At 35.9% G+C, this 25,735-nt stretch overlaps 4 protein-coding genes across 13 annotated transcripts; 1 reads left to right on the top strand and 3 right to left on the bottom strand.

Moving 5' to 3' along the window:
* Window positions 1-98: 98 nt before the first annotated feature.
* Window positions 99-1,496, bottom strand: LOC105283005 (protein lethal(2)essential for life). The gene is made up of 2 exons (XM_011345395.3): window positions 1,348-1,496; window positions 99-756 (listed from the first exon to the last, which is right to left on the bottom strand). The coding sequence occupies exon 2, from the start codon at window positions 748-750 to the stop codon at window positions 232-234; it is 519 nt and encodes a 172-aa protein (XP_011343697.1). The 5' UTR covers window positions 751-756; window positions 1,348-1,496; the 3' UTR covers window positions 99-231.
* Window positions 1,352-14,444, bottom strand: LOC105283001 (D-2-hydroxyglutarate dehydrogenase, mitochondrial). 4 transcript variants are annotated; one of them, XR_003407442.1, is made up of 9 exons: window positions 14,314-14,444; window positions 4,420-4,701; window positions 3,876-4,073; window positions 3,476-3,669; window positions 3,187-3,355; window positions 2,677-2,972; window positions 2,356-2,524; window positions 1,937-2,264; window positions 1,352-1,649 (listed from the first exon to the last, which is right to left on the bottom strand). XR_003407442.1 is itself a non-coding variant. In XM_026974990.1 (8 exons), the coding sequence occupies exons 2-8, from the start codon at window positions 4,679-4,681 to the stop codon at window positions 1,999-2,001; spliced, it is 1,554 nt and encodes a 517-aa protein (XP_026830791.1). In that variant the 5' UTR covers window positions 4,682-4,701; window positions 11,791-12,937; the 3' UTR covers window positions 1,744-1,998. The 4 variants fall into 4 exon arrangements, 1 of the variants encoding a protein (XP_026830791.1); XR_003407441.1 differs by lacking the exon at window positions 14,314-14,444 and adding an exon at window positions 14,070-14,172; XR_003407440.1 differs by lacking the exon at window positions 14,314-14,444 and adding an exon at window positions 11,791-11,929.
* On the top strand, window positions 10,931-21,134 carry LOC105283002 (polyhomeotic-proximal chromatin protein). 3 transcript variants are annotated; one of them, XM_011345385.3, is made up of 14 exons: window positions 10,931-11,782; window positions 14,822-15,402; window positions 15,760-16,020; window positions 16,119-16,406; window positions 16,529-16,733; window positions 16,995-17,224; window positions 17,413-17,623; window positions 17,814-17,983; window positions 18,144-18,432; window positions 18,522-18,782; window positions 19,406-19,498; window positions 19,573-19,720; window positions 19,861-20,038; window positions 20,155-21,134. In XM_011345385.3, exons 2-14 carry the CDS (start codon window positions 14,974-14,976, stop codon window positions 20,380-20,382), a joined length of 2,991 nt encoding a protein of 996 aa, XP_011343687.1. In that variant the 5' UTR covers window positions 10,931-11,782; window positions 14,822-14,973; the 3' UTR covers window positions 20,383-21,134. The 3 variants fall into 3 exon arrangements, with proteins under 3 accessions (XP_011343687.1, XP_011343686.1, XP_011343685.1); XM_011345384.2 differs by lacking the exon at window positions 10,931-11,782 and adding an exon at window positions 14,347-14,489; XM_011345383.3 differs by lacking the exon at window positions 10,931-11,782 and adding an exon at window positions 14,547-14,638.
* A 1,049-nt stretch (window positions 21,135-22,183) lies between these two features.
* Window positions 22,184-25,299, bottom strand: LOC105283003 (dysbindin protein homolog). 5 transcript variants are annotated; one of them, XM_011345390.2, is made up of 6 exons: window positions 25,211-25,299; window positions 24,191-24,287; window positions 23,660-23,949; window positions 23,413-23,568; window positions 23,200-23,349; window positions 22,899-23,116 (listed from the first exon to the last, which is right to left on the bottom strand). In XM_011345390.2, the coding sequence occupies exons 2-6, from the start codon at window positions 24,244-24,246 to the stop codon at window positions 23,028-23,030; spliced, it is 741 nt and encodes a 246-aa protein (XP_011343692.1). In that variant the 5' UTR covers window positions 24,247-24,287; window positions 25,211-25,299; the 3' UTR covers window positions 22,899-23,027. The 5 variants fall into 5 exon arrangements, with proteins under 5 accessions (XP_011343696.1, XP_011343692.1, XP_011343691.1 ...); XM_011345389.3 differs by lacking the exon at window positions 25,211-25,299 and adding an exon at window positions 24,523-24,673; XM_011345391.3 differs by lacking the exon at window positions 25,211-25,299 and adding an exon at window positions 24,523-24,662 and having other exon boundaries at window positions 24,191-24,274.
* Between the last annotated feature and the right edge of the window lie 436 nt (window positions 25,300-25,735).

Here is a 25,735-nt window from a genome sequence, read left to right as displayed (position 1 = left end):
AAACACGCAAATTTAAAAGTCATCGCAAAGATGTTTGACGGTCGTCTAAAGCGGATTCCGACATTATTACCAATTAATTGTCGCCAGTATTTAACTAATTTTCTTTTTTTTGGCTCCCAACATCAAATATAAAATGACGAAGCGAAGTCAGTAATTATTCGAAAGATTTTCAAATGATATTCCAAACGCTTTCTGCTTATCTCTCAAACATTATCAGAGTGCTTCAGCGCATTATGCAACCTTGATGGCCGGAAAGTAGGTTCGCCGAATGGGTACGATTCGTTCGCCCGGCGCAGGTAACGCCAATCTCCGTGCCGTGATTGTCAGAAAACCGTCAGATGACAGTTGCGGCTTCACGTTGCTGATGTCGTAGTCCCTGGGGAGTAGGTAACGACGCATGAATTGGCGTGACACGAAACCGTGCCTGTCCTTCTTCTGCTGATGTCTGCCCTCGACAGTGATACACCTGTCATCCGTCCGTACAGTAATCTCCTCTGGTGCGAACTGTTGTACGTCCACGATCACCCGGTATTTGTCGTAATCCCGCTCGACCGTCGCTCCGCCACCCACTTGGCGATCCAGGTTCTCGAAGATATCCCGCCACGGCCGGAACGTGTCGCCGAACGACGGCATCCGCCACAGATCATCGTCGTGCAGACTCAACCGTCGGAAACGTTGTTCTATATCCCGATGGTAGCGATCCATATCGTCCCACCAATTGCGGAAGACATCCCTCGGTACCAACGCCATGATTTCCTACGGAAAAATATAATGTAACTTAGTATTTATTGTTAATCTGGAATTTTTCTTTCCTAACATTTTTATTTCCCTCTTGCACTAGATCATCCAAATTTGTAACAATTTCTGCATAAAAATTGCTGGCCATTATTTGATTTGAGAGAGAGAGAGAAATGCCTCTTTTTATTTCATTAATATCTTTTTCGTAGATCTTATCCAAAGTTACACACAAAATATTTATAATATGTAACTCTGGAAGATAATCCACACAAAGTTTATAAAAATTAAGATTTTGACGAGATGTTCTTCATATAAATAAAATATATATATACATATATATATATATATAAATTCCTAATCTGGTTCTTATATAAACATTACACAAACAGCAACTACACAACATACACAATTTCAAAACTGTCAAAGAAGTTTCGGAAGTACTTCTGCTCGATTATACTTCAAAGATATTTTTTTATAAACATTTGTCCACATTTGCTAATACTCCGAGATAAAAAGTATTACAACAATTAAATATGTTAATTAATTAATTAATAATTCAATTTTCATTATTATTAAACGCGAGTAACATAAATTCGTAGAAGAACCTACCTTATTATCTTCAAAGCCACTTGCGTCTTCACAAAAATATCAAATACGATTTCTTAAATATCAAATAGCGTTTTGCGGAATCACTTGACAAAATTCTCAATCTCTCGCAGCTTCCACTTTGCGACTAACTGCGCAACAGCTGCACGTACGACGGTTTATATTTGATCGCTGCTCCATTCGAGACCGTTCGACCGCGCAGCGCGCATGCGCACGATTATCGAGAATTCTCGCTGATTCTCGCTGCCGCCCGCGTTCACTCAACACGCGTTCGCTAATTTTCTCGTCGCTCCTAGTAACGTTATCTATTCAAATTGAAGCATACTTTTACGGTGGTGTATCGTATTCGTGAAAAGATTTACGATGCAATCCTACATGTAATTTAATGTAACGAAGAGATCGTTGCATAACCAAACTTGTATTTTTGCAAAATTAGAACCATCAATATATATATATATATATATATATATATACAAAAGATGTACATGTTCATTAGTAAATTTGATAAATCATATATAACATATGTAAAATATATAATATATAATTATATAATATATGTACACGTGCCACATTTATCTGCTAACTTACCCACCTAACTTGGCACATTGAGTATTTACATCATCTTTATTTAGGAATTATATTCTGACGACGGTTTCAAGTCTCCGTAACCGGCTGCAGGACCTTGTACGGATTCAGAATACCGTTCGGATCCATGAGCTTCTTCAATTCGTGCATCATCTCGATCTCGGAGGATGTTTTGTTCAAGTGGAGATATTTCGTTTTCTTGAAACCAATACCGTGCTCGGCGCTGATGCTACCATGGCACTGCGACACGTACTCGAAGATGAATGGCTCCAACTGCGCGGCCACGTCCGCGTAATATTCCGGTATGGAAACTTGTACGTGTATATTCCCGTCACCTAAAGATAAAGAAGAAAATGGTCCGTGAGTTTCAAGCGTATTTTAATTCTTGGACGATTTACTTATCCTGATTTATGAAAGACACTCTACCTAAATGACCGTAACCGCTAATCCTGACGATACGAGGATCCTGTATTCGGTTACGAAGCACCTCGACGACTTTGTAGAAGGACGAGAAAGGCAGAGAGATGTCATACTTGAAGACGTAACCATCGCGAAGAACGCCCTCGCTGATTCTTTCTCGAAGTGCCCATATATTCTGTAAAAGTCAAAAAGTTTAACATTAGAACTCGAAGTGGGAAATTTTGACTAAAGTTTCAAATCTAGACTATCTAAAGAAATCAAAGTATATGTACATTCTTCCAATATCAAATTTCTAGTACAGTCAAGAATGATAAAATATTTACATACATTAAACTTGGTCGGTTCGTTAGTCAAAGTGCCATCTTCAATGATGTGATCATTAATTGCCTTTTCCACGAACGAGGAGAGCTTCTCTTCGTCGTGAACCAAATTATTCCCGGATGTCTCGATAAGCATGTAGAATTCGTGACCATTTTCACTCGTTAATGGATTCTTCATGCTCAAACTATTAATAGAAACGTCCAAAGACAGTCGGTCCATCATTTCACAGGACGACAGTATCTCACCGAGCTCGTACTTCGCCAGATGATAGGCTTTTAATACTTTATTAAAACTCGCTAATCCTGCAAAAATCATATAATTTCTATATAGCATGTTTAAGAATTCAATTCTTTTCGTTTATGCCAACAGAGTTTTGTACTAAGAAATAGCATGAAATAATTTAGCTTGTACATTAATCTCTATAAATGATGTTTGTTACAACACCAAAATATTTTCTTACATCTAACATTCCTTACATTCCATTTTCTTGTATTTTTTTTCTTACTGCATACATACCTAGAAATGCAATGTTCACAGCTTTTGGTAAGGGTGGACACTGGATAGCTACTTTGGTCACAATTCCTAGTGTTCCTTCTGAGCCAATAAACATATGTTTTAAATGATAGCCGGTATTGTTCTTTTTCAATACATTCAGCGCGTCCACTACGTTACCATTGGCCTTCACCTGAATGTACACGAATGCGTGTGTGATACAATTACATATAAAAATATCATCATAAATAATAATTAATAAATAATGATTTATATCATATATCTTATCTTTAAAATTTGTGTTTAAGCCTACCGCTTCAACTCCCAAGACATTTCCATGAAGATTACCGTAGCGTAGGAGTCGCAGTCCGCCCGCGTTGGTGGAAACGCAACCGCCAATCAAGCAGCTACCTTTAGCTCCAAGGTCCAAGGGCATCATCAGCCCGAACGTGCTCAAGTGATTCTCCAAGTCCTGCAAAACGCAGCCAGCCTCGCATGTCAATATACCTGATATTGGAAATATTTTAGCTTTTAGCATAATAGAGCTAATAATTTATAACAGAGAATAGAGAAATAAGTTTGATTGTTACTTAGCATTAAATTAGCAGAAATAGAATAAAATGTAAATATGTCCAAGACTTTCGAAAATTACTTTTGGATATACCTTTAAATTAACGTACTTTAATTACATTTAATTACATAATTGTACTTGCCGGCCAATTCATTCGTATCCAAGACTCTGTTCATGAGCTTCATTGAAATGACAATTTCGTCAAACACAGGATTGCTACCTCCCACAAGCCCGGTATTACCACTTTGCGGGCAAACTGCTAATCGCCTCTCATTGCAATACTTTAATATGGCCGACACTTCAGCAGTGGATTTCGGTTTCAACGCTAATCGACTAGCACCTGCAATTAAATGAATTATAATATTTGATACTTCATTAGTGAAGTAGAAATAAAAGAATTTCGGTCGTTTATGTGTTGAGACAAGCGATGAAATCTCTCTGTTTTAACTCTCTCGCAATAATTACACTTAAGAAGAGAAACTAACATTTGTTTTAAATAACGTATATAATATTTTAGGAAATTTATCTTATTTGAATTATACGAGGAAAACAATAATATAAATCATATTATGATTTGACTATTAATTATTAATTATTATGACTATTCTTCAAAAATGTTATAATTAAAACTATTTTTCTACGTCGAGATCTACGTACGAGATCTACCTTGACGCGCTACCGTTTACCTCTAACGGTCTTAGGGAAATCAATGTTGTAACTCTCGCACTCATCCGGATCTGTGACAAGTCGATTGGAGCCGAGCAGCGCATCAAAGAAGCGAACGTCTGCGTCCGAGATCGTGTTATAAGGCCCACGTTGGATCTTGTATCTGACCGATGTTAATTCGGGGAGTTTCGTGCCAGTCGAATAGCAGCGATGTAGATGTGTCATTTTCTTCAGACATCGCCAAAACGAGACGCTTATCAGTGCACTTTGTATCCCAAACATTCTCGCAAGCCAAATTTTCTCTGTAAAAAAGAATCCGTGATACCGTCTTAAATATTTAAATTAAATAAATAAATGCATTTCCAATTCGATAATCAAGTGCTTTTATGTTCCTCCTTTCTTGTAAACAATCAGAGAAAAATGATATAACGCAAAAAAGATGATAATAAAATTCTCCACCAAACGCATTTTCTTATTCCATATGATATAAAAGTCTTAAAACACATTTCTAACAATAAATTATTTCTAACAATAAATAATTGATTATTTGCGAATGTTGCGTTTATTATAATCATTTACATTATAAAATTATGTATGTATGTATATTAATTTAGATATATTCAAGATTATATGGATACTTTTTGCGAAATGCGCCCGTGTGCGCGCGCGGCGTGTATGTGTGTGTCGTATGTGAGCGCACATTATGTACACATAATTTAAAATTTAATACAAATTAAAATGCAATTTAAATAATAATACAGTAGCTTAATTTTAGTAATGTGATTTATCATTAAAATGATTCTCAGTTAATTAAATAACATGACTGAAACTGCTGCCATCTTCAAGTCATATACCAATTTCAACGTTCGCTCTTATTATCGACGTAGCATAACTTTTTTAACTTTTGAAGTCACTTATAAATAAAACATAACAAACTATTTATTATAAAATATTGATATTTTATTGAATTTTATTTCAAAATTTAAATTAATTGACTTTTACAAATGTTTAATTTATCATATTTAAGCGCATGTACTATATTATAAAATAGCACACACTTATTTAATATAATTTAATATAATTATTTACATAACACTTTTTAAACATAACATTTGTTTTTCTTTCCTTATAATAAAAGACTTATCTTTATGATATACAAACTATCCAACTTGAAACAAATATCTTTACTTATTTCTATATATCTTCCCTGAAATTAATTTGTTAATTTACAACTATGATTTACTTCTTCCGTTTATTGTAATAAATGAAAAAATACGTTCCCAAACTCTGACCGTCTTTCCAATCAGCTCGGAATTATCGTTATGATAACTTCTTGTGACACGCTAGACGGAGTATGAATACGCAGAAGATTGCAAAACAGTCGTCTGTCGCAATAATGCAGAAGAGTGTTAATACCGCTATCCATACCGACGTTACAGTGATTAAGGCGTGGTTATCTTAGTGTACCTATTTATAACCGGATGTGCATGCGACAGTGCACCTTTCACGCGCCTGATCGTGCAGAAAAAATGCAATTCAACAATTAATATGAAATTGAGCACGTTTTGTAATTGACATAATCATGCACACCGTGAGCGATATGATATTTGGAAGAAATTCAAACCGTGTGCGAACTCACTGTCCGTAATCTGAATGTGTTTTACAAGTTATCGTAAAATTGTATGCTTTACTATACAAGAAAATTTTAGATATGTCTGAAATAATGCTTTTTTAAGAATTATGGAGCAAGCCGTTATTTATTGCAATTGATTAAATCAGATATTAATTATATCTTACTCTCTATAATTAGATTACTAATAGCGATCCCGAGAATGCAAAATTGCTAAACATTTAACAAATTGAACAATTATCCTCGAGAGTGTATTGGAGAATGTGCACGAATATGCAAAAAGGAATCAATTGATAAATTTTGTATACTTGGCAATATATTATCGAAATGTGACGAAATTTGCGATCAGGCATGCAATTTGAATGCTGTTGTCAAGATATTTTAAGAAGCTTTCGATAAGTCGCGAATGCTGAAAATATTAGATTTAAGTGTGATAATTGTTTTCTGAGGATGAAAAAGTCTAAGAGATATATTCGCACAGTTAAGCCGTATGATTTCCTAAATCATAATTTAGACGTTTTGAATACCGATAGGCGCTTCCGCAAATATATCTTAAAAATAAAACTTTATTTAGGTAATCTCCATGAGATAAGATTTCTTAGAGGATTATTATGCATTTCAGCTATTTCCATATTAACTACCAAATTGCTTACGTATCTCCATATATTATATATGGCTACAATATCTTTAACTGCAGCTACCGATTCTCTTAACGCCTTTTATCTAGAACAATTGCATTCGAGGTCAATGTCATGCTATTTCGCAAATCGTCACGGATTATGAATACAGGTTGCTGTAGTTTAAGAGAAATACCAAACGACACACAAAATTAGCAACTCAACCTAGAAATAATTTTATTTAAAACTCGTTAAGAGCTTCTAGAAAAAGAACCTTACGACAATTTTAGTATTATCGTAATTAATACTTCTCCTTTCAATATTCCACATATACGTAATTCATATACAATATGATCTACTTGACCATATAAATGATACAGGACTTTTGTCTTCACTGTGTCAGTAATTTATGTTTAATCGAATTAAACGCAACAAACATGTATATTTAAAACCGATTTTCTCATGTGTATAAAAATTATTTACGTAAGAGGACAAATAAAGTGCTCTGTACACCTCAATAATATTTTTATCGCTCTAATCATTCGTCGATAACAATAGAGAAATCTTTTTGATTTCCGCGATATAATGATATTTATATATCGATATATCGATAATTTGCAGTATTTTATCTAAACATGTTTTGCAGACATCTTTTTCACAATTGAATTCTGACATGTACATTGCGATATCTTTTCGGCTGCGATCGTTCTTTAGATCCCTGCACCATATAGTCTGCATCTGATGCAAAAAGAAACAAGCACATGCTACGCATATTTGAATAGATTACGTGTCAGTAATTTTTGAATTAGTTATGATATTCCATATAGTGTTGTAATTTATTGATTCGTGATAACTCTATTCACTCATTGAACCGTTCTATTTCGACTACGAAATTAATCACGAAAAACTGGGAATGAGAGGAAGAAGAGAAGGTCGATTATTAAGAATTTAATTTTAGCTTAGTAAGTGGCTTTAGAGGTGGAAAATGAAAGTAAAGGATCGATAAAACTTAAATCTTAAGTGTTCAATCGATAAACCTGTCGCGTCGTTATTTAAGTGACACCGCGACGAGCATAATTTGATTTTATCCGTCAAATTATAAATTAGGATAGAGAATTGTTAATAATACACGTTGCGTATTATTCAGATTCATAATATAAAAAACAAGTATAGATATTCTTAAAATGAAAAGCCTTTTCATTCTCAAAAACACAGCAAAATCTCTGTTTAAACATATAGATATAAAGATTGTAATTCATCGAGTAAACAATAAGAAGGTATTCAATACAAATATACATGTAATGAAGAGGGCGATGTGCTATGAGAAATTTCACAATTCTTTGATAGCGGTATCAGATTACTCGTAATTAGTTCCACGAAATCGTACTGACCTCACCAACGAATGCAAAGAATGTGCTGCATAAAACAAGATTGTACAATAACTATGTAATCTCTCTTATTATCAAATCCCTTACAGTTATCTGCTTATTTAAAATTAAGTAACAAATCAAATTTGCCAGTCTCGTCTAATTAATTATACTTAATTATTTAATTAATAATGTTATATTTAAGAAATTAATCTAATCACATAATAATTCATAGATAATAAAAACAATTCTGTCGATGTAATGTCGATGTTGCAAATTGATTATTAAGACTCTTTATACCGTAAAGAACGCCTCGAGCATGCTGATCCGATGAGCCTATCATGGCATTCGTGCATCTTTGACGTCACATGGCAATTACGTTTCGCCCCCTTTACTTCGGTTGCTTCCATTTTCTCGACGTTAATTCGAGGACCGATCGGACAGGCATCGGATATATTATAACCCACAGCGAATCTTTTGATGGGGAGCCCTCCTACTCCTGCCCCTTCCCGTCATGTATCACCGAACGATACGCGGCGGTATATTATCGCACAGAGGACAATGTGGGGAAAAAAGAGGTCAGGGGAAGGGAGGGCTTTTCCCTAAAGGCGGGCGGGTGCGGAAGGAGGAGGACGGTAGAGAAACGAGTCGCGGCAAACGCGATGGACACGTAGAGAGAAGAGAGAGAGAGAAGGGTGGAAGAGAGAAGACGCTGAGAGAGAGATCGAGCAGAATATGCAGAGTGGGAAGGGAACCAATCGTCGCGACGACCTAACGTGTGAGCGTGCCACGTTCACGTCGCATTCACGCATACATCTGCCTGTATATGTATTTACTGAAGCCAGACACACACATGAACGAGCATATTTCGGCGGCAAATCACGTACACGTACAAACGTGTGCGTAGCGCACGCGCGCACTCAACCCACACATTGACCGCATAGTGGTGTGTGTGGCAGCGACTGCAGATATATCGAAAGATGAGAAAACACGAGGAGCGAGCGAGAGGGAAAGATTCCCCCTCCACACGCAGTAGTGCGCATGCGCCATTGAGAGATGACGCTACGCGAACCGACCGTATCGGCCAAGCCAATTCCTCAGTGGCAGCCCGAATCATTAACTTGTTTCCTTAGCAACCCCAAGCGACTCGTACTATTGGCTGAACAGCTATCCCCACCGCACCGCGCGCTCCCATGCTCTGCCGGTCGAACAGCAAACTACAGAACATGCGAACACGCTCCATCGTTCTTAACGATATATACGCGACTATAGAGTATAGTATCTTCCTTGTCGCCTCCCGCTCGACCCTTGCCACAGCCACGCACACACACGTATAATAGAAACGCACGCACGCGCGCGCGACATTCATGCAGAGACTTGGTTACTGGGATTGGTGCAGCCGGGACTCTTCCTACCCTATGCGCGATACGTCCTACCGTCGGCTCTCGCGTCGAAATCCGAGACCGGTATTGGGAGATGAACGATAAATTGGTTGTATTTCATGTCGGCTACCTTTTTTCCCTTCTATTACGGAATTACGTCGAAGCTAAATCATTATCGCGTGGAATCAGATACTCTGCCGAAAGGATTTTTAATTATCTTCGTCATCTGAGTTTTAATTAATTGCGCATGAACTGCGCAGTAATAATCATTGAAAATAAATTGTTAGCTCTGCGTATAAAAAATAGTCTTTAATTTATTTTATTAAAAAGAGAGATGAGAAATTGTCTAACTTTGCCGAAGTAACGAGACATTCTACGTCTTTAACATATCCGAAAATAAATCTTGTGCCTCGGGCGAAACAAAGCATTTATGCATCGAGACCTCGGCATCTCAAAATTAGAGCTTCCCCGAAATTGATAAAAGCAACGCAACGCGTATCGCATTAAAACACGAGATACTGATGTATTTTTTTAAGATACGCTTACGTATCTCGTCCTATTGAAAAAAACAGTGACGGATAGCTCGATTATACTGATTGGATAGAATTTCTACAGGAGCACGGTGAACCAATAGCATGCGGTTCGTGAGTCCCGAGTTTCGAGCCTACGCAGCTTCGAGACAGTTGTATCAGGACCGTCACGCGTTTTCGTGAGACCCTGGATGCCTAAATTGCTTATGAAATGCTATTATTATATTATACTATCAAAATTACCAATTACATCATATGCTATTCTACTCTAATTTAATTAATGTTTAAAAACTGTAACGCTAACACTTATGCATTTAGATGGTTTGAGATAAATACTGAACATATCTTAATTCAACAAACCTTGCAATTATAAATGCATTTGCTTTATGCTGCAAATAATAAAATGTTGCTCATGTTGTATGTTAAAACAACAAACTTGTTACATCAATTTTCTTGTTACAGAAAATGCATGGGCACATTTAGTGAAATATTACACATGAAATCGTGAAATGTATATAATACAAAAATGTATTAACCATAGAAATGAAATTTTTATTGATGTTTCTCAGCACATTCGTGTGTTTTCTATATAACTTGAACCAGAGAATTTAATTTAAAAAAACACTAGGTCTTTTTATTTAGTATAAATTTTTATTATAAGTATATGCGTATGCATGCACGTGCGTGCACACATCCACACAATTGGACTTCCATTATATAGTAACATAAGCAACATAAAATTTCTAATTTGTATTACATATATGTTTTATGTTTTTACATACTCAAAAAGGAAACGAAAAGCCACACAAATTTGAAAATTTACGTGAACAACAATTTTACGAATTAAAACTAAATAAATACTTAACATTTAATTGTATAATTTATACACAAACAAAATATAATATCTGATTGTGATTCTTAATTCCATTTTTATTTAAATATTTTCCACATAAAAAATATTAATCAAATTTATTAATTTATTATTATTAATCACATAATATGAAAAATGTTAATAAAACGTAACATAGCTAGTATAATATATAAAAATGATTATAATATATTACTCTTGTAATTAAGCACATACAAACATTGCAGCTAGTAATGTACGCAATTAAAGAAAAAGGAATAGCTTCTCTGAACGTGTTGGAATTAAATCAAATTAAAACCGGGACACTTGGAAAACATTGTACGTTCCTGTCAGTATCGCAACGTACACTGTGAAACACGGTATAGACTGTAGAGTCGTGTACGTATACGACGAATGATGCGTATGTGTGCGACGAGGGGAGAGGGAACGTGAGTACCGTTAGTGAGCATGCGCCTATAGCCATCATACACGATGGCCCCGCCTTTCTCGGTGCAAACGATGCCTTTGGGATTTGTCCCCCGTCGAACCAATCAGCAGGCGCAATAGATGCTGCGCGACGCGCGGGGGGAGCTGGTAAGGACGCGCGGGAGAAGCTGGCGGCGGAAGGGATGGTTGCGTCGAGGGACGCGCGGGCAAGTTGGAAATAGTCATGTTACACCGTGTGGGGCAGGGAGGTAGTCGGCGTCGACAGTAGCAGTGGTACTGGCAACAGCGAGTAACGAGCATTACGGATGCTTCGGCGAGACCTCGCCAATCTACAAGTTTTTCCAAGTGATGTCGCACGGGAGAAAACGGTCGTTGTGAAAAGTGAACACGCTTGGTGGAACAAGCAAGCGAGCAAACGAACTGCACACCGTCGATATCGCGCGGCGCGACGGACGGTCGAGTGGAACGAGTAGTATCGAGGGCCATACACACACATACACACAAGAAATTTACGTACACACTCGGGCGTCGAAAGCATATAGGTGTGACTGCGCAGTCGCCATGTGAGTACCTGAATAGAGAGTAATGTCCGTGTGGAGGCGGCGTCAGCGTCACGTTCACATCGTTGCCGTCGAGAAAGAACGTGCACTCTTCTTCTGCGCTGTGCTTCGCTCTTCGTGCGTGCGATTTTCGGAAGACGAGAAACGCCTACGTACGTTCGTTCGCAGCGCCAACGATTATCTCTTCGAACGTGACGAGGATCCTCTGCCGGCAAAGCGCGACAGGCACGTTGTTCGATGCACAATGCGTGCGTTATGACGTATCTCTTTCCGTATCTCTTTCCGTATCTCGCGTTGTCTCGCTCTCTGTAGCGCTAGCCCCGCGCGCTCTTTCTCCGTATAGTGCTTTATTTTGTAATCCAATATGTCGGCATCCGTGAGACGCCGCTGCTCTGATTCGTACGAAAGACCAACTATGACGACCGGATGTGTGCGTGCGTGCAACGCCTGCGTGCAGCGTCTTTTTTCGCACAAAGAGACCCGCGTGTTCTCGCGTGTCGTGTTATCGTTATTATACCATCCATTCCCATCGCCGTTTATATTGCCGGTGTGACAAGATCCACGTCGCCAGCCGTCCCCCTAGCATAGTTCTCTCCCCCTACCCATCAATCTCCGTCTCCCTCTTCCACCTCTCCTTACTAACCCGCCTTTTTCAATCGTATTTCCCGCTCCTGGTGGGATCTCGCAGCCCTCTCTTTTTCTTCCTTCTCCCTCCTATTACCGCCGTACCACTAATTATGGTGGGTTACTTTAGTTAGGGCGACATTTTGTTCGTTCACGCGCGCACGCACATTCCAAAATGGACATCGTAGCGTGGCGGGCCTTTCGCATTGGATCGATATTCACGTAATGGTTTTTATTCAGGCGACAGGATGTATAGAGCTCTGCTTTATCGTGCGAGTCGGCGTCGAACACCTTTCTTTCTCTTTTTCTCGTGCCTTTCTCCTCTCGAATCGCAGCATTTCCATTTTTTTTTCCTCTTCGCCCTAGGAGTAATATCGAGCTGCGGTGCTGTAAAGGGTATCTCAGACGTATTGTACTTTTTTTACGTATATAATGCATATTGATATACATGTATATGTATATTGCAGTTTTTCTCCAAAATCTGAATTTATTACAATTTTAAACAATTAGGAAATTGATGTTTTAATAACAGAAACACCATAAAACTAATTTTTTTTAATTCTATACAACTAACAAGTTTAGATTAAATAAAGAATTAAAAGGAAAATAAAGAAAAATGCGAAAATTTTCGGAAATTAACCTATCAACGATCACGAGGATCAAGGAAAATAATTTTTTCGTAATACAGATCGTGTTTCGCTTAATCCGTAGCAAAATAATAAATTTAGTGAAACTTTTAATAGAAAGTCTAGCAGTAATTACTGAACACATTGATAATTATCGATTTCTCAAATCTTCAAATCTCATACAGCACCATGATACGTAATAAAGTCCGAAACTTTCAGGCCCAAACATAGAACAAAAATGAAAGAAAAGTCTAAGGACCAGTTGCTCCAACTTCCTGATGAGCCAACTAACAGTTAAATCACATATCTGTCTGTTTTGTCTTCGAAAGAACAAACACGTATTTTAATCGTTAGCTTACCAACAGGTTAGAACAATCGACCCTAACTCCATCAACCCCTCACCCTATGTTTTGTTTTGTTTAATTAGCCGTTCTAAACAATATATTGAAGTAAAGGGTGATTATATTGAAAAATAAAAATTGTTTGATTCTATTACCTCTTTAATACCCTTTGAAACTATTTTGGACCTTACTACACAACATACATCATGTGTAAGAGGTTAAGTAAAACTGTGTAACTGTTTTTTTTAATAGATATCTCTATACAAAACGAATAGATTAAGTTTTGGAGAATAATTGAAACTATTTTGACAATACTCGAATAGAATTCGATTGAATTAAAAGTACTTGCTTAAGTTTAACTTTTTAATAGCTTAAAAAATATTTTACTGTATTTTATCTATAAATTGAGTAAAATACATTTTTATGATATTATACATAGCACTTATATTCTTACAAACAATCATTGATGATGTTATTTCTGTAGATTATATTTATAAAACTATTTCAATATAATTTATTCATTTGCGCTATATAGGTAACGTAAAATTCTATACTACATGATTATTGTTATATTGATACACGTTCAATGTTAATGGAAAAATTGCTTCCACGTAAATATTTTATGTGCTTTTTATATCAAACGTAAATGTAACAATATGATTTATTTTTGATAAATCATAAAATAGTCGTAATACTCACATAACCTATAAATCTTGTTTTAACAGTTGTTTGATTCCTACAAGGATAAAGTTGCGAAGATGACCCATTGGTAATGAAATAATACTCAATCACACGATAAAGCACCTAATGCGATATTAAGTTGGTAAATTAACAAATGAAATGGAGAATGTCTTTCCAGTAACCTATACACATGCAATTATCTTATGTTATTTTATGCGTGAAGAAAGCGCGATACGCTATCAATAACGTTTATAAAACTTACTTTGTTAGATTGAGGAAATCGTCACGGATGTTGTAACAAAATGCGGCACAGTACTTCACTCTTGAGCATCAGTACAATAACCTTATTAGTGACGATAATCTCACGGAGTTCAAATCCACAATGCACGCTGCACATCGGTGTCCGTGAAGGTTATGATACAGGCGTCATCACACAGAGTTAATGGCTATTTCACATTACTCTTTTTTGGGTGCCTGTTTGACTACCGAATAAATTAGACATTTATAAAATATTCATTAACATAAAAATGGATACTGTGTTACACACAAATTAGGAATACATTGCTTGAATATTTTAACAATAGATGGTACATAGAATTTGAATACTTTGACAATAGATAGTACATAATTTTTGTATTACATTTTAGAATTGATGTTAAATAAAAAAATTGGAATAAATGTTAGGATAAATAACATGCATGTAAAAATATATATCTAATATTTGCTTTAATTCTAATTATTTGCTTTAATTTGTGTGATCTGTGTTACAGATATGTTGTGATGAAAAAATTGAGAGTGGTTCGAATATGTGTGTAACATGGCAAGGAAAAAAGACTATGTATTATTGAATACTGTGAATGAGAGACACTTCTTTTTCTGAGGAGAAGTCTGTATCCCAGTTTCACGAACAAAATAAAGAAACATGACAGATGTTAAACCAATTGGAATTTCACCATCTCAGTCACAACAGCAACCACAATCACAGCCACAACCGCAGCAACAGCCACAACAGCAACAAATGATGATCGCCACTCACGACTTACAACAACAGCAGAATGTCCAGCAGCCACAGCAGCAGCAACAGCAGCATGTACAACAGTCGCAGCAAGCTCAGCAAGCTCAACAAGTACAACAGTCGCAGCAAGTGCAGCAACAACAAGTGCAATCACAACAGCAGATACAGCAGCAAGTTCAATCGCAACAACAAATGCAAGTGCAGCAGCAGGTACAGCAGCAGCAGCAACAAGCACAGCAGTCACAACAGCAGCAACAAAATAACGGACCACACAGTGTTGTTTCTAACCAAGTTCAAGTGCAACCACAAGTAGCTGCAAGCATGCCACAACAACAGGTACAGTTATTAATTTTCTATATAAATTCTTTATCATTATTTCCGTTAAAGGAGATCCAAGACAGAATTGAAACATTTCACCTTTTATTCAATTTTCATTAATATGTTTTTAATTTAATTAATATTTAATTAATTAATAGTTGGCATTGTCAACTACTTTTCTTCAGACTCTTGTTTAATCTTATTTAATATGATAAAGCTTTTATTAATTATATTTTATTATGTTTTATGAGTGATTCTATTGATTATGCTTGTTATATTGTATTATTAATAAATAAACTATTATTACAATTTATTATTTGTTACATCACGTTATCCTTTTTATCATCGTTGTCCTTCCTGTTATTAAAAACACAGTTACAAGGAGCCGTCACAGTGTCAATGCATCAACAGCCACAAGTACAGCAAGGTGGTGTGTCCATGACATTGTCTGGTCAGCAGGGTGCAACTACAATAACTACGATGGCTGCACATCCTCAAGCGGTCCAAGTAATTCAACAACCGATTCAGAGTCAAGCGTATCACTTGCAGCAATTATATAATCCTCAAGGCACTCCTTTATTGATGCCAGGAAATCTCGCGCTTCATCCGGCGGGCATAAATCCTTCATCTATTCAAGTACAGTATCCTGTATTTTTACAATATGTTTCAAAATTAGTTAATACATGCAGTTGTTCTTGTATTTACATTTTGACATTTTGACGTGTACTTTGTAGCTAATAACAGCTGGGAAGCCATTTCAATCTGCAGCTCAACTGACTCCTCACATGTTGACTACAGCATCGACGCCTGGACAAGGCGGTGGCCATCCCGGTGCGGGTGGCCCTAAAGTACAGGGATTCCCCACGGGTTACTTACCAGTGCCTACATCTGCTACGCCTGGTGCTGGTCAAACGTTGGTATTTGGTCAACTTGGTGTATTGGGTTCTCCGCACCCACCACCCTCGCTGCAACAGCAGCAGCAACAACAGCAGTCCGCGAATAAACCGGACCAAGTGCAAAAGGTAATAATATATTTATCACGCAACAATAAAGCTGTAAAAGATTTATTCAATCTTGTTCTTAAAATATCATTGTGTAATATTATACTCTTTTTCTTATGTGCATCTTATCCATATTTTAACAGTATACTGCATGTACCACTGGAGCATCATCAGGTGGGAGAGGTGGTGGAATGCAGTTTGCACCTTGGCAATTTACGCCTCAAGTATGGACTGCTGGGCTACAACAACCAACTCTTCTCACTGCCGCACCGAATCAGATATTCATTCGCGGTCCTACGCAACCCGACATGTATATACAGAGTCCGCAACCACTACAGGCGCACAATGGTATTTTTATCATTATATTACTAATTTATTATATTACTTTATTATATTATATTATATTACTAATACATCTACCGTTTCTTCCGTTTCGGGTAAATCCACTGTGACATTTGATTTTCGCACATATATTCTTGTGGCTTCCTCCAATATACAAATCGTTAAATTTTCCCATAGAACTTGGTACTCCGTTTACAATACATACATTTGGAATCACGATAAATCGCACAGAAACAATGAATTCAGAGTCATCTATTGTACTCTTAGCTCTCACGACGCAGCAACAAATACAAGGAGTACAGCAGATTGCAGCAGCTAGCGGAAAGACTGCCAAAGTAATGGATATTCAGCAGCAGCAGGGCCAGCCGAGTAAGCCGAATACGAGTGGGCAACGACCGTTGAGTATTCTGCCATCGTCCATGCAGGCCGTTCAAACTGCCAATATGCGCGCTGCCAGTTCCGTTTCCACGCAAACCGTTCATGGAATACAAGCACAGGTTATTATGTTAACACTAGCGCACAATCGTCATGTTTATTCAGTGTGCAGACACAACAGACACTTAAATGCTCATTTCAGTGTATATATTTCATTATTCATAATTAATTCGTAGATCACATGTAATCACAAAAATGATAATCTTGGTAAAATATGTTTTAATCTTTTTATCTGTTTTTTAATGTCCAGACCGGTAAAAGTGGCGGTGGTGGCGGGAAAGGTCGTGGCAAGCCAATACAAGCGCCGCAACAGCAACAACAACAAGCTCAACAATCAACGCAACATCAGCAAGTCTTCATACAGCAGAAACAACACACGCAGCAGCAGCAGCAATTGCAACAGCAATATCAGCAACAAGTGCAATCTTCCCAACAGCAGATACAACCTAAGCCCATCATGAGTAAGAATATTTCAAAGTTATTCTATTTAACCGTTTGAATGCTACGCAACGAGGTCGTATTGCTAGTCCTGTCCCTCTCAAAAAGCGTTACTGCATTGCGGAAACGATATTTTATATGGTAGTAATATGAATGCATAAATGTAGAATTGATATTTCAAAGTACTTACAAATATAAATTTTTGCTTTATAGCAAATATGACATTACCACAGCAGCAACAACCTGGTGTTGTTTTGGGCACAGATCGTCCAATTATGCCGGTAGTCTCAGTGGCCGGCGTTGGGATCGGGGTCGCTACCGCGTCGCAAATGAATCCGGTGGCGCAATCTTCACTATCAACCGTACAGCAGCTTCCTTTGCCGGTATATTTCTACAATATATTGTACATTATTGCTCTACAATAAATATCAGATAGATAGATATTTATTAAATAATAATTTAATTTGCTTTGTCATAATACAGGCAACACACACAGAGATGCACGATTAGAGTGATAAATAATATATACTATTTTTCATCTAGGCCATCAATCCAACGATAATAGGTAATCAAATAGTGAGCGGAGCATCGCAGGTTCAGGCAATGCCAATAGTGAACGCGACGACGCAAGATCAGCCAACGCATGATAATGCCAATTCGACGACAATGATCACGTCACCAGATCGTAATCCGCAAACCGAATGCTCCTTGATACTACCATCTGCTACGAATTCCGCGGTAACCGACGATAGCGTAAAATTGCTACCGAAGAAAGAAGAAATTCCAGTCGCCATGGAAGAAGTCGCGGCAACACCCCAAATGGAAGTAACAGGTAGGGATCGATTTGTATCTAATGTTATTAATAAATAGTGAATTCCTGTGATGCAAAAAGATGGAAATGTTTTACGAATATTTATACAGACACGGAAGATCAATGTAAACCAGTGGTGTTAAAAGAGGAGGAGGTGGTTGTTCCAAAAGTGGAGGAGAAACCATGTAACAACCCATTGGCGGGGCTTGCCAACACCGTGAACGCGATTACGAATGGTGTGGTCGGCGATGAATCAACGATCCTGCCGATTTGTGCACCCGTCACAGTGAATAGTAAACAAGCACCACCTAAAGCCATGGTAAAGCCACAGGTCCTTACACACGTGATAGAAGGATTCGTGATACAAGAAGGTACAGTTAAATTATTATCCATATTACATATATAGTTCTCATATTGAATTTTATTTCTGTATTAGGGGTGTGATTTAGTTTTGAGTTTTGCAAGAGATGGCTCTAGCACTCGGTGTTTTCGAAAACATTCCAATGATGGCTGTTGTTTCTTAAAGTTTAGACGTGACATTTACGTCATTTACTAGTAATAGACGCAATGAAGGTCGTGCTTATATCGTAAAAACACAGAAGAGTATTTTCGACATTCATTACTTTTGTTTTTTAAGAAAAACCTGTGGCTGAGGGATATAGAATCCTTGAAAACTTATGGTGATATCGTCCCAGCAAATAAAACGTGTAATTATTGGTTTAAACGATTCAAAAGTGGTGATTTCGATATGACGGAAAAAAAACTCTCGTGGACGACCAAAAAATTTGAAGATGCAGATTTGCAAAAGCGTTATTGGATGAAAAGCCAAGACGGTCCATTTCAGAACTTGCCAGAACATTAAACGTTCGTTGTGAAACAGTTATCAAACGTTTACGTGATATGGGAAAAAACCCCCAAACAGAACTCTCAAAACTCGAAACTCATACCTCTAATGAATACAAGGACAGAGATAAATGTTCTTTTCTTGATACAGCATCAGAGCCATTTGCAGTAAGTCAGGAAACTACTAACATCCTGAACAGAAGTAACACAGCTACAGAAAGGGACACTTATGATGAGCCTCCGAGTAAGTAAACTTTGTTTTTTTGTAAACGTCCAGTGTCACGTTTCTCTTTAATGCACGGACTTCCTAAATTGCAGGGAAAAAACGTACTCTTAGTTACTCGAATGAAGAAGATGGAACTAGCGGACAAGTCAATAAGTGCGAAAATTGTGGCAATGCGCTCGATGAACAGAATGTCAAATTAAAGAAAGAGAAACGATTTTGTTCATCAATATGTGCAAAAAGGTATATTTAGCTTTGCGTAATATGATATAATTAATAGTATATATTTCGTGTTATATTTATAAATATGTTATATTTCTATTTATGAATGTCATATATGAACAGTCATATTTATGAATACATTTTTATGCGTTCATTTGCAGCAGAAAACGTGAAACGCGGGATCGCGATGGTACAGAGAAACAATGGACTGAGATAGAGACTGAAACTAAAACTGTCGATAATGATATGACAAAGAAAAACGGCGAGGAAAGATCGTCTACGACTACCACTTCTTCCACTGATGAGTCACTGCCGAAAGTAAACCCCGTTAAATGGACGGTAATGAGTTTTTATATTTATGTATATATATATATATATATACATGTATGTATGTATACATATATGTGACAAAATATTCAACGCAAAGATTACCAAAAATTTCGTATATTTTGTAGGTGGGTGAAGTATGCGATTTCATACGCGGTTTGCCGGGATGCGCCGATTACGCGGAGGATTTCGCCATTCAAGAGATTGATGGTCAAGCCCTTATGTTGTTGAAGGAAGATCATCTCATGTCAGCTATGAGCATTAAATTAGGGCCGGCATTGAAAATCGTCGCTAGAATCGATTCGATGCGCGTAGAATCAATGTCGAATTCCAGTCCCTCATCGAACAATTCGTAATCGTCTACTCATTTAAGAATCGTAAAACGTTCGTTTCCAAAAAGTCGGATTTTAATCTATGAGCTGCAGGGTTTGTGCAAGTACTTGACTAAATGTAAGTTTCTAGAAGTAGGACTTCTGAATGATGATCGAGACATACTGAATGATGATTGAGCATACACCGAGTGATTACGTAACGAAATTTTTCGCCTGTTTTTTTTACTATGAGTTCTCTTCCTTTAGTAGGAAAACAAACTACAATTTATTTTATTTTTCGTAGACACACAAGTATAATAACATAATCATCATATTACTTTTAGTTCAACTTGTACGAACTATGAAAACAATCAATCTCTGTAAGTTATTACGGAATGTAAAATGAGAATACTTGTGTACATTATGCATACAGAGGATGTTCATGAATAATAGATCTCGGAACAGTTAAAAAGATTGACATTGCGTTAAAAACATTCTTGAAGAATATTCAATATTTAATTTTGTTATTCAAGAACATTGTTTCTCCCTGACATGTTACAACTTGATTTTTGACCACTATATTTTTATTATTCTTACAAACGGTATATTTAGTAAACGAATATCGTTGTATTTCTTTAATATTTTTAATTATATTTTTATCTTATTTTTTATGTAAAATAACGATTTTACATCAAATTACACAGTTGATATCGATATTGAAAATAACGATATTATATGCAGGCAAATTTAATACAATACGGTTATAATATAAATTTATACTCTTTACATAATCTTCAAATAGAAAATGAACTTTGAACTGATTGATGTTCAAAGAGCTGTACATAATACATGATTAGAATATCAACGTGCAAGGAAGTAAAAAGAATTTTATTTCGCGAGTGTTGGTACAATGTCTACGGTAAATGTTTTTTCAAAGTGCACTATTTTGTAAAACATTATGTAACCGAAATTCAACCGATCAAGAAGAGTACAAATCATGTCCATTTCCAATAGAGAACAGATTATTGTGTATATATATATATATTATATATATATAAACGAGAATACACATACCGTATTTTGTACTCGAGCGTAGAGTAACGATTCAAGATGTATTGTCTTTTATATAACTCACAGATAACATTCGAGCTAAAAACGGAACGTCTCTGTCTCTGTCGAAATAACTTAAAAGAATTTATAAGAATCGATTATGTGCAGATACACTGCTCATCATTCGTACTTTCGTACATATATGTTTTTGTAAATGTAATATGCCTACTCGATAGATATAGTTGTAAATAGTAAATATACATAAAATGTTTATTTAATATACACATTTTGCAATACAAAATTTTTATTATTGCTAAGACTTATCCTTCCATTACTATGCTTCTCAGACTTAATGCATCATGTTAATATATTGTGTTTAGCGTGCACATTATGCATATTATGTTTAGTTGTACATGATTTTCCAACATTTCTGGATTGTAAACAAAAAATTTCAGTTTCTACATAGGAGTTAGATTTATAGCGCATATCAGCAAGTTTATTTTACGATCTTATATAAGTATCGTACAATGACAATTAAAAGTATTGCTTAAATCGTTCCTTTATTTTATTTTCCTATTTGTTGAGTCATATTATATTATATAAGATTGTACATCTTATACACATTCCGATATACAATTTTACATTCACAATTTTACTTTCGAAGGATCTTCCATGGATCGACCTTCTAATAACAGCTCCTCCTGTGCTAGTTTCGCCTGTGCCGATTGCAATGGTCGAATATATCGGAAATATTCGTATACTTTATAGCCAATCATACAACTGGCAGCCAGAGTAACACCTATACAAGTTTTTACAAAGCCTCTATGCAACTTATCGTACAGCCTCTCCTTTCTCCTCCTCTTGTAAAAATTCGCATCCATTGTAAAACTGTTCGTTTATCTGCCAACAAACGTAGTGATCCCGTCTACGCTGGAAATATATAAAAATATAATTTTTAGTATACTGCCCTCCGAGGACACGGATAACCTCTCAAATCCGGCAGGAAATTTAATTTGAGTGATTTTATTATATTTACACAAGATCACGCACCCCTGTACAAACATTCAATTTTAAGAGCTGTTGCTAGCTCCTTTTTAACTGACAAATTCAACGTTTCTTCCAATCGAGTTTTTAATTCATACTTGCAACTTAACGTACAAATATATAACATGTGCAATATGATACCACATAGTACCACAATCCTCCAATATGTGGCGTTGTATGTGACTACGTTCGCGAAGCTAATTTTTTATTTGGTCAAATAAACGCATACTTATTATATTTATATTACTAAATTATGTTTATTCCTTTTAATGAAGATATTCAATAATACATAATACAATATGCATAACAAAATAAATACAAACTTTATATAAAATATATTATTAGGTTCAAGTCAATTTATCATATTTGATATATGTAAAAATCTGGAAGAATTTGTTTGTTAAATTTTACTCTACTCTAAATACAAATTCTTTTATATTAGAAAGTTTGAATTTTTGCTGGAGTTAGACAAAGAGAACGAGCCTCAATATTTAATTGTAAAAATTATGTTTTTACCATATACAATATCTTGTAATATATGAAACATATATTTTTGTAAGAACATTATTAGATACACGACTTTAAATCTTACGCTTCTAATTCTCCAAAAATTCATCAAACATTTTGGAATCGATGTCTAACACTATCTCGTCCAACGATGGACCTTGTGAAGAGACTGGTAGCTCTAAATTTAAAACAAAATGTACGTTTATGTTTTGTCACTCATATACATATTTTCTTATGCTGTTTCAACAAAAAATAACATACTTGGTATAGATCCAGTTGCTTTGTATTCCTCAAGATCCTCTTTAAAAGCTTCTTCAAATGTTTCCCGCCGTTCTTTTAGCTTTTTTTGCTGCTTTAACTCGTATTGCGAGACTCTTTGAATGTGGTCGTTCGTCAGTTTTGCTAAAAGGTCTATTTTTAAGTAAATAGTGAAGAAAATCTTAAATGAAAGTAAAATTGTACTGAATGTTTTACTTTTAAAATTATTTAATTCTATCAATTTCTTCTCTTTGTACATAGCCAACTGAAATCTGTGATCCAATTGCCTGCTTTGTAAATCTAGCATCTCGTTTAGGTCTTCCAATCGATACAAAGCTCCCTCAACTTCCTCAAACATTTCTTGCAAATTTCCTTTGAAATCATATATAATGAGCTTGTAATAATTGTCTTTTTACTTTTTTATGCTGTAACTTGTTATATGTTTGCTTTGAAACTATATTACCTATTTGGTCCATGAGATCCTGAATTGCATTATTAATCTTTGGAATGTAAGCTAAAGTATTGTTCAAACATGTAACATTATTCCATTCCTGTTGAAGTTTCTCATAAATGGAGGAAATCGACACATCTGCTTCTTGAGCCTTTCCCGCATTTTCTTCTGCAAGTTCGTGAAGCTCATTCCATTGTAATTGGAAATGATGCAATATATCTGCACCAGCATTGTAATTCACATTCCGTACATTGGTCAACTTTTTGTTCTTAGGATGTTCAGCAATGGATAATCCTCGTATACTGAAATAATAATTCAATAAAATAATAATAATAATAAGTCAATAAAAATATTCTCAATTTCTGAAATTAACTATTATGCTTACATCGTATCGCACATACTTTCTATTACATTAATACATTTATATACATGTTCATTGATAATTAGTTTTTATTAATTTTACCAGCTTGTTATATTAATATCAAATTTGTAAAAACTATAAGAAATACAAACAATAACAATTAAATGTATGAAATCTTTTACCTAGCGGATATACCTTCTTGTACTGTCTGAAACTTGCTACGTAGTGACCCAAACATCTTTCACAGGCTCGTCGACAAACATTTGCTATGGAGTAACTCTAAATATAATTTCAGATTTTATCAAATGTTATATCGATTTTTCTGCTTTGATTTTTTACAGTGAATTCAAATACAGTGAATTTTGTTTAGTTATGTTTAGCAATGTTGTTAATTGGTGTATTATATATGTACAATTAACTGATGTAGTGCTCTATATCATGTTTTATTATGACAAAGCTGAACTATCAATTACTTGCACAATGTTTACAAAATCAACAATTCAACAACACTAACCAATTATAAGGAAAACCAGCGAACTCTATAGTATACCAGAATCATGACCTATGACAAGGGATGCAGTCTTATGTAGGAGGAGTATATCGTTCCCGGGCCCGGAGTGAAAATCAAAGACGCAATATCAGATAATTGCTGGAAATTTTCTTATTGGTAAGTTAGTATAGCATATATTGATGACGAAAACTAAATGTAGATACTGAATTATTATAAGAAAACAGAATTATGACAACATGACAGAATATGTACATAAAAAGTAAGGCGTATAATCTGAATTTTAGCTACTATTGAAGAGCTAGATACTATTGAAGCTTGTTTATTGGCTAATAAGTATCTTATGATATGGTGATTTTTACTGAACGGCGACGCTAGGGAATTAGCTGTGATCGTACAATGGCCAATAAGAGATCTTTTTCTCGTTTAGTACAGAGAGGAACCTGAGAGGGACTGAGAGCGGCTAGGCCGCCGCTTTACTTGATACCGTTTGTTAGTTGAAATATATAAAGAAAAAAGATCACGCATTTCTCAATGCGAAAATTATGGGCGCAGCACGGACACGCACCAAGTGGAGACTTTATCGACAGCGCCGGAAATGGGCGCTGTTGATAAAGTCACTTCGGTTGGTTGGTTGAGTGGTTGATTAGTTGGTAGGTTGGTTGCTTATGGTTGATCGCTTTGATTAGTTTACCTGCTAGCACTTTGGCAACGTCGCTAAAGCTTATCCTCTCTCTCCACTGCGCTATTGTACCGTATGCGACTGTAGTACCTAGCAACCAGTGAGGTCAATAAACGAGGTCAAATTCTGACTTAACGTAACTACATTGCAAAGAATTATCGTGACTTATACTTCTAACAAGTAACAATAGCTTCATTTATTTCATGCAATATTATACCATGCTGCACGTATGTACGAAAGAAGGAAAAGAAAGCGAACATGTAAAATTATCTCTATAACTCGTGAAAAACGCACATTACTTTTTCCGATATAAATTTTGCACACATGTTATAGATATTGAAATTGAAGATATCAACAAAAGATGAAGCAAAAGTTATTTCGCTGTCATTATCATAACAATACATCATGATTGTAACTTGACGCGATACAAATAAATCTTTCTTTTTGTGAAAAATAATTATTTAGAATTTTCAAGATTTTAATATGACAAGCTAATTCACTAATGGATCTTATGAATTTGTTAACGATGATGTTAAA

This window comes from Ooceraea biroi, chromosome 14, assembly GCF_003672135.1.
Source record: "Ooceraea biroi isolate clonal line C1 chromosome 14, Obir_v5.4, whole genome shotgun sequence".
In the NCBI taxonomy this organism is placed as follows: Eukaryota; Metazoa; Arthropoda; class Insecta; order Hymenoptera; family Formicidae; genus Ooceraea; species Ooceraea biroi.
This window is presented reverse-complemented; position numbering and strand designations above follow the sequence as displayed.